We start from the raw sequence: 11,799 nt of genomic DNA, 5'->3' as shown, positions 1-11,799 counted from the left end.
CAACATTCTTCTTGGCACGCTGATGGAGCAAAAATGAGTCATTGGTTTCTAATACAAGAAATTGACGGCAGACCCTCAGCCTTTGAGCCTAGTGGATCGTGAATATCATTTATAACCATACATCAGCCAAAAAACACAACCAAGGGCACCGCTGTGGCTCGGCTTTTCCCCTTTGATGGACACAGCAATGTGAACGGTGTAGTGAACGGTGTGAGGCCAGCTGAAGGGAGAACGAGGCTCTCCCGCGGCTCAGCCCCAGGACGGGGCGGCCTGGCCTGCCCAACGAGGGGGGAGCCAGACGGGAGCTGCCCCAGGCCAGGTCCGCCTAACACCGCCCGGGCCCTCCCGGGGCCGATCCCCGCCGGCTGACGAGCGCCAGCGACCCCGTCCCCTCAGCTCTGAGGGGCGGGAAGGGGGTGCGGACCGGCTCCTCAGAACCCGGCCGGGCGACTTGCCTTCCGACTGGCCGCGGATACTGCCTGTCATGACGTCACCCTCCGCAACCAATGGGCGCGCAGGGACCGGGGCGGGGGCGGGGCTTGCAGGGGCCGGGTCCGTGGGTGGTGTTTGTCGCGCACCGGCGTCGAGGGGCAGGTAGGGCCGGTGGGGGCCGCGCTCCGGGCGGCCTGAGGGGAGTCCGGGCCCGGCCGGACCCGTTCCCGTCCCTGCTCCTCTTCCCGCCCCCCGGGGGCCGGGCCGGGCGGCGCCTCGCCTCGCCGAGGCGGGGGTGTGGGGGAGCCCGGTGGTCGGTTGCTCTCCGGTGGCGGCCTGGATTACCGGAGGCATCCCGGGGCCCTGGAGCGGGGTGGAGCTGGGTCGTGCGATTCCCTGAAGGGCTGAGCACCCGCGGCCCTTCGGCGGGAGTTGAGGGGTCGCCGCCGGGGAAGCCCCGCTCCTTGCGAAGGAGCCTGCTCCTTGCGTGGGACCGGGGGCCGGAGTGGGTCGGTTCGGTGTCGGGGGTGGTTAGAGCACGGATCCCGGGGTGGGTCAGTGGTGGGCAACGTGTCGGAGCCGTCGTAGATTTAGTCTTAGAAGGGCGCCAGGTGATGTGAAAGGTGAAGAGTTTATTGGGGTTGCTCCCAAGGAGAAGGGGTGCAGGGCAGATCCGTGCAGTTGTGCTGTGGGCCTCCTTTTGGGGGGGGGGTCATGGCTGGGGCCTGCCAGGCTCCTCGGTCACGACCTCTGAGACCTTAACCTCCCTCTCCTCCACTGTCATTCACAACGCTGTTGGGTTTTGGTCCAGATACAGATGCTTTTAGACAGATAGCTGCTGTAAACTTGGCTGATTGTCTGGAAAACAACAGCTTTAAGGCATGTGTGCAAGTGCCCCTTCGAAAGTACACTGTCAGACTTGGAAAGAATTAGGAGTAATTGCCCTTTGCATGGCCGCTGGTGTTTTACAGTTCATGATGGGTGGACTCTGTCTAGGTGTCATTCTGAGTTTTTATTTTGTTGCTGGCAAACATGGTATAATAGATCACGTGTTTTCCCCTGCTTTTATTAAAAATGACAGTTATGAGTTGTTTGGACGATCTGAATCTAGTTGAGCAGGCTAAAACTAAATTCCAGGTATGCACTCCATTGTTGAGTTGAAAATTCAAACAAGTAGTAGTCCAAAAACACCTACAATGGAGAATGTGCACTGTGCGGCTCAGATAAGTCATATGTTAACCAGCATTTCTGATGAAGAGCTAAAACCCTGACGTGCAAGGGTGTCTCCAAAGAAAGAACTATTGTTTGAGGAGGTTTCTGCTAACTGGGGTGCAAAGGATTAAGAAATCCTGCAATAAGCTGATACGACTGGAATGCATTTTGATGGTTTTTGGCAGGTCAGCTTGTTAGAAGTGGCTGGTGTTTTGTTTAGATAAAGAGGAGAGGAACTTGGTGTTTGTAATCCATAACATTAATTTTTAGAGTGTTGACATGAGATAAAGCAAATGGTGATAGAATATTCCAGTGATGTAAATCCTAATGGAATTATGTTAGGTAATGCAGCATAAGTATCTGGAGTTAGCTGTGGGATTATGTGTGCTGTATGGAGCTCATTAATGAAGGTGTAAATTACCTTCCCTGAATAAAGCTGTGTTGAAGTGGCTTTTCAGAGCTCTCCCCAAGGTGGCACCACGAGGCCTGCTGTGCCTTTTGTCTCCCAGTGAGCTGCCGTTGCGAATGTGAATGCTAGCCTTGTTCAGACTAGCTTTGCTTTTTGTGGCAAAGAATATTAGCTCATGTTCTTTTGGATTTGTGCAAACACACGTCTCTAGAACAACTTTATCTATGCATATGTAGCAAAAGGCATATAATGAATTCACCAAGCTAGCAACTTGAAATAATTAAAAAAAAATAGGGGTTTACTGAACAGGTATCTTGGGGTAAAGGAGGTTTAGGAATCAGTAAATATTCCACCCCCTTCCTGTAGTTCATGGCTTGTGAGAGAGGAAAATATGCTGACCCCTTCAAAAGCAAAACTTTGACTATCAGAAGATAAATGATTTAAAATTTATTATACAGTACAGCAACGAGGCCCAGTGTACTTCTTTAAGTCGTTCTTGGTGCGGTGTTTTCCTCATTCTGTATCTTTTACTGAGCAAAACTGTCAGTAGCAGAATTCCTGTTGCAGAGCTCTGCAATAGTAAGAGAGTAACAGGAGGTTACATGGAGTTGCAGAAGTCAAATTGTAAGGAAGTCAGCAATATTTTTTTGCAGGGCTGTGGTAGTTTGGACGTGTGGCTCTGGATGGTGGAAGCTTTTTTGATAGGAGTGTTTCTTGGGATCTGTGTAAAGTGTTTCCAGGAGTTTTTGACTGGCATCAGCCTTGATTTGGCAATAAATTTCTACTTCTTGGGCAAAATAGAGGCAAGTGGGCCAAAAAAGAAAGCTCAAACTAACTCGTTCTGGCTATATTCAGCTGAGATCCTCTCTCCTGGATGTGAATTTTTGTTTCCTCAGGCTTCCATGATGTTTACCCAGTGCACCTGGAAGTGTGCAACCTCTGTGCTCCTGATTGTGCTGCTGTGCTGCATCCTTTCTCCTCCAGCACAAGCCAGCAAGGTGAGTGAACAGCTTCAGACACAAGCACTGAACCATGTGTGTCGTACAACAGAAACAAAAATGGCAGAGAAGCAACTGTTTTGCTGTGGAAGTTTGCAGAGATAAGGAGTGCTATAGCAGATGTGCATTTATCATTTGTAGAGCTGTGAATGTACGTGACAGTGGCCTCTGCCCTGCCTTCTACTGTGTTTTGAAGTTTCCATTTTAAAATTTATTTGAAAAGTACCTGGTGTCTGGAGCAGAGGGGCTCAAGACATTTTAAAACTGTGAAGTTATTGATGTGAAAGCAGCAGCACAGGAGGAGGAGACATGGTGTGAAGTCCTCTCTCTCACAGAGAATGTTTTGCCTTTTCTCACACCCCTGGCTGGTAAGGGCAGCAGAACTGTGCACACATGTTCACTCACTAATGCCGTCTGCTCTTGCTTCTGCAGAGCTCGGAGGACATCCGCTGCAAGTGCATCTGTCCCCCGTACCGGAACATCAGTGGGCACATTTACAACAAGAATGTGTCACAGAAGGACTGGTGAGTTGTGGGTTGAATCCTGAGGGATCAGTCCATGAAAGCCAATGCTCTGGAGTTTCCAGCTGGTGCTAAGGAAATAATTCCCTGCCTTTGCATTTGCAGAGGAAGCTGTTTTGGTACATGATGTTTAACCCAGGCGAGGGGCATTTTTTGAACAGAGATTGAGGAATCTGGGAGGCATGATTTCTTAAGCCACAGCTCTCAGCAGATGTAGGGTGTACCCTCCAGTCCCCTTCACCTGGACTGGATCCCTGCAGAAGGCACTTGGACAGTCTGTCTCAGGAACTTTGGGCTAGCTGAGCTGCGAGGGGAACTCTTAAAATCCCATCAGCGTTATCAGCCTGACAGGAAAGCTGGGACACCAAAAAAGTCACCCCAGCATCCTTCCACAGAACATTGGTTTCACCTTGTCCTGTTGCTGATTTAGGTTTCTTTGTGTTGCAGCAACTGCCTGCATGTTGTGGAGCCAATGCCGGTGCCAGGGAATGATGTGGAGGCCTACTGCCTGCTGTGTGAGTGCAAGTATGAGGAGCGCAGCACCACCACCATCAAGGTAATTGCGGGTCTGCTCCCTGTGGCTGGCTCCTTCTCCTTGCCATGCCACACCATCCCAGGCACAGCTAGACTGGTGGGTTCCTGGAGAAGAGCCCAGAAAGGGAAAATAAAACTGTCACAGCTAGTACATGGTGGTAGTGCCAGGGGTACCATGTCTAAGTCAGGAGGGCTCCTGGCAGTGAGGAGCAGGCTGTACAGGAGCCCAGTCTTCTTGCTGAGGATGTGTGAGAGTGCCAGGCATCCCTGACTGGGGACCCATCTTGTTGGTCTCCTTTCACATGCAGCATTTGTCCTAAATTGGCACAGTGTGGAGAAGATCAGCACATTTTATACAGTGATGACACTTACATGTTATCAGCCTTCCTGCAAGTGCAAGAGACTTTCTAGTGAGCAAAATTAGAATGAGAGAAGAGGTCAAACATCAGAGGCAGCTGTGAAGGGAGCTTCCTGGCCTCTGTGGTGCTTCTTATCTACAATACTGATCCTTTTCCACTGTGCTGTCCTTAACTGCAGGTGATCATCATCATTTACTTGTCCGTGGTGGGGGCACTGCTGCTTTACATGGCTTTCCTTGTGCTGGTGGACCCCCTGATCCGGAAGCCAGATGCTTATACCCAGCCCCTGCACAATGAGGAGGAGAATGAGGTGAGGCTGTGCTGCTGGTGCATGCAGGGTGCACGTGGGTAGCTGCAGTCATGGTGGAGACAGGGTGGTAGGGTGACAAGAGAATTGCTGACAGGGAAATAGAGTGACCTCATGCTTGTCCCCTCTGATCCAGTGTGAGACCAGCGCTGTTGCTTTTTGGGCACTTGCCACAGGTAAACATGTGTACTCAAATCTGTGCAGATCATGCTGAAGCACAAGGAAGTATTCAAAGTACAAGTTGTGTGTTATGAGCCCAAGAGAAGACCTGTCCTCTGGGGCAGAGGGTGGCTTTTTACCAAGTGGCCTGAATTTGGTATGTCTGTTTAGATGAAACCAAAAGTTAAATGGTTCCTGTTTGTGCAGTGTCCTAGGTGTAGTTACTTGGTGGTGAGCTTCCAGGGAAGGATGGGTTTAATTATTTGCTGAAACATGGGGCAGGCCTCTCTTCTAGATGCTTAAAAGAGTGGCCTCTAAGGTGCTGCTGTTTGACCCTGTTCTGGGGCTAGGCCCTGTTGTGTCCAGGCTCTTGTTCCTTGTGCTTCTCCCCAGAGCAGAATTTCACTCGGATCCCATCTTTTTGGGGGACATTGGCATACGACATCTTGGGCAAGAAGGTTAGGACCCAGCAACAGAGAAGGAGTGTCTTTCTCCCTCCGTCCGTCCGTCCCCCCCCCCCTCTCATTTTGGGGGAGGACAAATTTCCTGCTGCATGAAATTAATGCAATTTCAGCATCCAGAATTCTTCCCCTTGGGGGAGCGGCAGTGCTTTAGGCTGAATGACCGGGCCTGATTCCAAGGCGGATTTCGGAACAAGAGTGCCCTGACTTGTAAACCTTTTCTTCTTCCCCTGAGGCTTCCCTTCTGTTACAGGGAAATACAGGAGACTGAGATGGGGCTGGTCTCTCAGAGAAGGAAGTGTTAGAGGCAGAGCTGGTGGCTGGTGTGGAGGAGTGGAGTGGCTACACGCACAGTGATTAGCTCTCGTGCTTGATTGCATCTGTAGCTCATGCTCTGTTTGCAGGATGCAAGGGCTGCCCAAGACTTGCTGCCTGTTAGTGCAGCGTGTGGCTCTGGGACACAGCTTTCCCTGTGGTGCTCTCAGTTCAGACATGTGCAGTTCAGCAGGGCACAGTGCTAGACAGAGCTCTTTCCTGGAGCTGAGTTCCTTTCCTTGGTGGAGCCCCAGGGCTGTGCTCAAGCATTGCCCCAGCTGCCACTCCAGGGCATTGGCTGCTAGGAGGAGACTCATGAGGAGGCCTTCCCTAGCAATTGGTGACTCTGGATGCTAGTGGTTAGCTCAGTCACACTTTGAGAAGGGAAGCTGCAATGTCTGAAGATGCTCTCCTTTCCTAGTCTCTGAGAAAACCACTGGATCAGACTGTCCTGTTTATACTTTGTTGTAAGTATAAACTGTTTCGCCCAATTCTTTCATATGCTGATGTAAGCGAGGAGTAGCTGCTCTGATGTGCAGTCTGTCCATTACCTCCATCTGCTGAAAAAAGGAGGTCCTGCAGGAGGAGATGAATTGTATCCTAAAAGTATGCTTTTGCTCCACTGCTCCACAGCAATATTTCAGATTTAGATCTAGGTACACACTGTAAATGGCTGATATTAAGTGAGGCTTATCTTACTCCAGTGTGCTGGACTGCAAACTCCTTGGGATAGACCTTCTCATTGCCTTGGTGTTTGTGTGCCATGATGGATCCCCATCCAAGGGGCCTTCTGACATTACTGCAGTGTAAATGTGGTTGGTTGGAGCAGTCTGAACAGTAGGCCTGGACAAAAGTCTTGCAGCACTATCCAAGAAACAGATGAGCAGCTACTGTGTAAGCTAGTGTGCTGAGGACAATGGAAATTGTTGGCCCAGTTTCAGCAGGGTGATGCAGTTTGCTTTAGCAGTGTGGCTCCTTGCAGGCCTCCTAGCAGTGGATTTCCAGCAGGGGTTTAGACTTAGTGTAGTTCCTCTCCAGGAGCAAGCTTTCCAGCTGGACTTGGGGGGCTGGTGTTGAGGACCTCTGAAAGTGAGTTTCTTCATCAGGACAACTCAAGCCTTGAATTGCTCTTTCAGTTGAAATTTCTCCCAGAGTCGAGCTGCCACCTTCTGTGTTTGGGGTGGGCATGCCTTGATCTCTTTCACCGTTTCTTTCCATTGCAGGATGCTCGCTCCTTGGCCCCAGCCCCCACCCCATCTGGTGCTAGAGCCAACACAGTGCTGGAGAGGGTGGAGGGGGCCCAGCAGCGCTGGAAGCGCCAGGTGCAGGAGCAGAGGAAGACCGTTTTCGACCGCCACAAGATGCTGAGCTAGATCTTTGCTGAGCTATGCGGCACCACTTCCCAAGAGACAAGGTAGCTCCGCTGGTCGAGACGGACAGCAAGTCATCCTTCAGGACATCCGTGGTGTTTGACTAAAAGCTCTAACCCTCTCTGATTTACCGTCTTCATAGAGAGAAGCAGACCAAAACGCTTGCCTCTGGTTTTGTCCCCTTGCCCTTTACCTCTTAGCCCAGAGGCTCCTTAACCCTTGCCCAGCTGAGATCTGTGCTGATCGTTAGCCCCGCGGCTGCATGTAAACGGTCGGTCATATGCAGTGCTGCTGCCCAGGTTCATGGGCTGACTCGAGTGGGGCTGCAGCTCCAGCACGCTGTGCTCGGCTGGACCCTGCGGGCACCACTTGCTGGGACTGAAGTCTCTGTCAGCCCACCCCTGCATCAGAGACAGGGGTCTCAGTACAGAGTGTTGGAAGCTGGCTGAGTCTTTCTGAGATGAAAATAGTGGGATAATTTTTATGTGGGATAAATTATGTGCCACTCCTCCAGGATGAAGAAGCCTTCTCCTCCTCCAGTTCGCACTGATGTTAAGTGGGCGTTGTGGTGCTGAAACCAGTGTATTGCACTGGAAGGAAGAGGAGGGGGTTCCCTGCCAGTGGTCAGCTGCTACTTGCACTTACCCTGGTGTAAACAGAGTGAATTTCCACTCTCTTCAGTGGAATCTGTCCAGATTTACACCAGGATAACTGAGATTGCAGCTTGTTTCTGCATAGGTGAATATCACAAAACTGATCAGTACATTCACAAGTAAAAGAACAATAACAGGTAAAAGGTTGATTTAACTTTATATCTTTTCCTGCTTTAGCAGTGGATGAACATACTGGGGAGAAAGCTTTCTGTTTGTACCCATGCTGGTAAGCCTTGATGCTCTCACAGTGTGCTCAGGAGCATTTGTGTCCCAGAGAACTGGGGCAAAGGCTCTACTGGAGCACTGTAAACACTTGTCTGGGACTGGGGGCCCTGGAAAGGGGACACTTGTGCTACTCAAAACACTCTGAGAGCTCTGACTGTGCTTGGGCTGTGTGGAGGAAACTGAGGTGATTCTGCAGTGTGTATATTTATAACGTCAGGAAAGTGCTGGAGTTTATCATGTAGCATCTCTCTGTATTAAATGCAGACAAAGATCTATTATATGGCTGGCTTTTTTTCAGGGGAAAGTCCCATCATGCCAGGTCTGGGGCTCCCAGCACTGAGTAGCTGCTCTCCAGGCTGCCTTCCAGTGCCCAACAGGCAAGTTGATGCAAGACCTCAAGACCGAGCTGTGGTTACTGCACTCAGATGTTTTGGCAGGTGGGTCCCCTGGCACTGTTTTGCACCTGTCTGTGCTCAGAGAGTGACTGTCTTGCTCCAGGAGAGCTGGGCCTAAAACACTGGCAAACCAGAGCAGTCCTGCTTGGCACAAGTTAGCGACAAACTGCTCCGAGCTCTCGTGAGAAGGCCGAGCAGATTGGAATTCCTCGTTTGTTGAAAGCTGAGGAATTGTTGCTAAAAGCCTAATTGGGAGAGGTGCTGGTCACCGCTTTGCATGCTAGTGCCAACAGCTTTTGATCAAGCTGCCCAGCAGGATCCAGCCCTCCAAGCTGATCCTGCCAGACAAATCCAAACAGAAGCTTTTTGGGGGCTTTGTGCCTGCAGCCTGCGTGTACCCCAGTTACCCTTCAGCACCTTGCTGGGCTAAAAAGTACCCAGAGCTTCACATTATACCGAGGTCACATTTTCCTTTACCCATCCTTGTTCCATGGTGCTCAGTTGTTGGACCTTTCTCCTCCTTTTAGAAACCCCATCTTCCCTGTCCTTCCCTCTGGGTGTGAATCCCTCATGGACACAGGGTGTGGTCCCTGGGAACTGCAGCCCCGCCCCCCTCCCCCAAGAGGGTGAAAAACCTGTTTGAAGGGTCTCAGCACAAGCAGCAGCTGGATGAGAGCTGCCGTGGCTGTCGTGCAGGGACTGAGCTGGTGTGGTGGGTCCATCTTGTGGCCGGTGCCCCTCTGATCAGCACTGAGACATCAGTGATCACCAGGGTTCCTGCTCCCAGCGACCAGACCCTGATCCTAGAGGGTGAGGGGTTTGTGACCCTTCCCAGGAACAGCTTCAAAAATGGGATAGGAGAGGAAAAAAAATGCAGGTTAGAAATGAGGAGTCAGTGGGTTAGAAAACTCAGATGTGGAAGGGATGGTGTGGAGAGGTTGCAAAAAATGCCACTGCCTGATTAATTATTTGGTTTGTTAATTAGCTGATTAGCTTTGTCCTGTACACCATCCTCCGTGGGAGGAAATGTTTTCTACTGCCCAGTCTCTGCTCTTCCCATACCCCCTGCATTGCTCACTGGGGCATCCCCCAAGCAGGCGCAGTCTGGTGGGCCCTGCTCCTGGCCCCATCCATGTCCCGCAGCAGCAGGAGTCAATAATTTAATTCCTTCCAAAAAAAGGGAGTGAGAAAAATAAAGGACCTCTTAGTACAAAATCCTGTCGCTTTGGCAACCTGCTGCAGCTGTGGTCAGGTGCCTGCCGTGGTCCATATGTCGATGCTCTGAATGATGAGCCACTCACTCTGGTCCTGGGTTACCCGGATCCTCACGCACTCCACAGGGCCGGGCATGCCCCTCTCCAGTCCCCGCTGCTCAAAGATCCCCTTCTCAAAGGTGCCCACAGTGGTGTAGGCAGAGCAGTCCCGGCCATCAGCCTGCTGTCGCCAGCCCAGCTCCAGAACCCCAGCGCGCAGGAAATCACTCTGGCGCTCATCAGAGCCTGTGCGCACCCGGACACGGGTGACGTGGGCCGGCTGGTGGAAGATGATGGAGAAGACACTGCCGGCTGCTGGGTCTTTACCCCAAAAATACCCTTCTGCTGTCCCGTAAGCCTTGAGGGGCTCGTAGTTCTCAAAGACGGACATGCTGGTGAACAAGGCCGCTGGCGGGTTGTCTGGAAGGTCCAAGGCATCAGCCTGAAACTCGTTGTCCTCCAGCCGGTTGATGGTGCCCTGGAAGGAGGAGTAGAGGCCCATGTGCTGGAAGAGGGAGGGCTTGAAGCGGATGACATCCTTCTGGGTGAGCAGGAGGCGGAAATGGACCAGCAGCCAGTCGCAGGGCATCTCCTGGTAGAAGAGGAGGAGGAAGCGAGCCAGGCGAGGAAGGTCACTGGAGTGGTAGAGCTTACCGATGTAGCCCAGCTTGGAGAACTCAAGGGTGGCCCAGTTGGAGCCTTCCTGGGAAGCCAGTGCCTTGCGGATGGCCGTCAAGAAGGACTTGGCGCACCACACATCATCCTCAATCATCAAGTAGTAGGAGGAGAGGTTGGCGGCAAAGGCAAGGAGGAAGGCATAGTCCACGTTCTGCTTGGACCTGAACCTCACCCGCTCCTCTGGGTCATTATAGTTTCTCTTGAGGCCCTCCAGGGTGGGGTAAAACTCCTGGGGAGTGTGGATAAGCAGGAGCTGGCCCAGGAGGATGTGGTGAGCAAACTTGCGGGCGATGTTGGCAGCCACGTGCACATTCCATCTAGGGTCTGCATCGGCCAGGTGCACCACCACCACCATCTCCTGCAGCTCCTCCTCTGTCGACTGCTTGAAGAGGGACTGGAGTGTGGCTGGGAGGTAGTAGCCGCGCGGCCGCTGCACCGATGCCAATCCCACCGCCAAGAATTCTGCAAGGCAAAGGAAAGGCATTAGCAGGCTGAGGGGTGACCTGGGATGCACCACAGTGACATTTTTCCCTGCAAACTACAAGGAGGGGGCTCCAAAAAGCTCTCTGCATGACCAACCAGCACGGTTAATGCTATTTATGGCCCCATGTCCAAGGCCAGCAGGTCCTTTCTGAAGGTGAAGCCCCCAGCATCTCAGGAGGTGCCCAAAATTGGCCCAAATGGCAGGGAGAGGACAGGATAAGTAGTCAGGGACTCCTCTGAAGAATAATATTTGGGAAAAAGACCTTAAAAAAGTGCCAAACCTGGGGAAGGAACAGTGCAGAGACAGTCTATGGGGCAGGGATGGTTTTGTGGCATGGCTACACATCCTGGAACCATGCCCCTACCCTACTCCAAACCTTGCAGAGATGCAACCACACTGGGATGAGGCATCCTTCTGCCTTGCCCACAGCCCAGCTGTGGCTGCAGTTGTTCAGCTTTGCTGCAGCTTCTCTTGCTGCTGGTCTGTGCAGCACTGTGCAAGTACTGGACCTCTGGTTTCAGCATGGGCTTGTGTGGGGCTGCCCTAAGCTCCCTCTTTGCATGTAAATTGCTTTTCGTGCACCTGTCCAAGAGCTTGACCCACATGTCCCACGCTATATGGTTGTGCTGGTGGTCTAGCCCCACCATCTCCACCTTCCTGACTGGAGAGCAGGAAACAACCCCAGGGAGATGGGATCTCAGCCACCCTCCCCACAGAGATCTGGGAAACCCAGAATGCCTTCTGTCACCCCCAATACCAAGGTGCAGAAGCATGGACCATGCTTGGAGCACGCAGACCTTCCTCTATCCCTCCATCTTCCCAGGCGGAGCAGCAAAGGGTGGTTAGGGGGAGGCCACCAGGTATCAGCAGGTCCCTCATCCCAAAAAGGTTGGAAGCAGACCCTGCCCCACCCCGGCAGCAGCAGTGATGGGGCAGGTCCATGCTGTGACATGCAACTGCGATGGGAGAGATGTGCAAACCCGGAGTCCTGCTCAGTCGGGGGTCCCAAAGCCACTCACTTTTGTGGGGTGACA

General features: G+C 52.2%; 2 protein-coding genes and 1 long non-coding RNA gene across 8 annotated transcripts in view; 2 read left to right on the top strand and 1 right to left on the bottom strand.

Annotated features, from left to right (window-relative positions):
* The first annotated feature begins 523 nt into the window (after positions 1-523).
* TMEM9 (transmembrane protein 9) lies at positions 524-8,230 on the top strand. 3 transcript variants are annotated; one of them, XM_069771474.1, is made up of 6 exons: positions 524-594; positions 2,950-3,051; positions 3,484-3,575; positions 4,020-4,128; positions 4,644-4,775; positions 6,931-8,230. In XM_069771474.1, the coding sequence occupies exons 2-6, from the start codon at positions 2,956-2,958 to the stop codon at positions 7,078-7,080; spliced, it is 579 nt and encodes a 192-aa protein (XP_069627575.1). In that variant the 5' UTR covers positions 524-594; positions 2,950-2,955; the 3' UTR covers positions 7,081-8,230. The 3 variants fall into 3 exon arrangements, with proteins under 3 accessions (XP_069627575.1, XP_069627576.1, XP_069627574.1); XM_069771475.1 differs by lacking the exon at positions 524-594 and adding an exon at positions 680-1,055; XM_069771473.1 differs by lacking the exon at positions 524-594 and adding an exon at positions 1,125-2,856.
* A 47-nt stretch (positions 8,231-8,277) lies between these two features.
* Positions 8,278-11,799, top strand: part of LOC138682093 (uncharacterized) — a 12,847-nt gene continuing 9,325 nt past the window's right edge. Inside the window, exon 1 of the long non-coding RNA XR_011322306.1 lies at positions 8,278-8,392. This is a non-coding gene — a long non-coding RNA (uncharacterized lncRNA). The remainder of the gene's footprint in view (positions 8,393-11,799) is intronic.
* Positions 9,499-11,799, bottom strand: part of LOC104322250 (alpha-1,6-mannosyl-glycoprotein 4-beta-N-acetylglucosaminyltransferase-like) — a 10,786-nt gene continuing 8,485 nt past the window's right edge. For all 4 annotated transcript variants that reach the window (XM_069771469.1, XM_069771471.1, XM_069771470.1 and 1 more), the window contains exon 4: positions 9,499-10,743. In XM_069771469.1, coding sequence (XP_069627570.1) covers positions 9,599-10,743 — 1,145 coding nt within the window. In that variant the 3' untranslated portion in view covers positions 9,499-9,598. The remainder of the gene's footprint in view (positions 10,744-11,799) is intronic.

The sequence above is a fragment of the Haliaeetus albicilla genome, chromosome 26 (genome assembly GCF_947461875.1).
Source record: "Haliaeetus albicilla chromosome 26, bHalAlb1.1, whole genome shotgun sequence".
In the NCBI taxonomy this organism is placed as follows: Eukaryota; Metazoa; Chordata; class Aves; order Accipitriformes; family Accipitridae; genus Haliaeetus; species Haliaeetus albicilla.
The sequence above is the reverse complement of the archived record's forward strand: the minus strand, read 5'-3'. Positions and strand labels throughout refer to the sequence as shown.

Coding starts and splice junctions, on each gene's coding strand:
- TMEM9 (XM_069771473.1), top strand. CDS start 2,656: ATGGAGTTGCAGAAGTCAAATTGTAAGGAAGTCAGCAATATTTTTTTG. Junction 3,576..4,019: donor AATGTGTCACAGAAGGACTG/GTGAGTTGTGGG, acceptor TTTGTGTTGCAG/CAACTGCCTGCATGTTGTGG. Junction 4,776..6,930: donor ACAATGAGGAGGAGAATGAG/GTGAGGCTGTGC, acceptor TTTCCATTGCAG/GATGCTCGCTCCTTGGCCCC.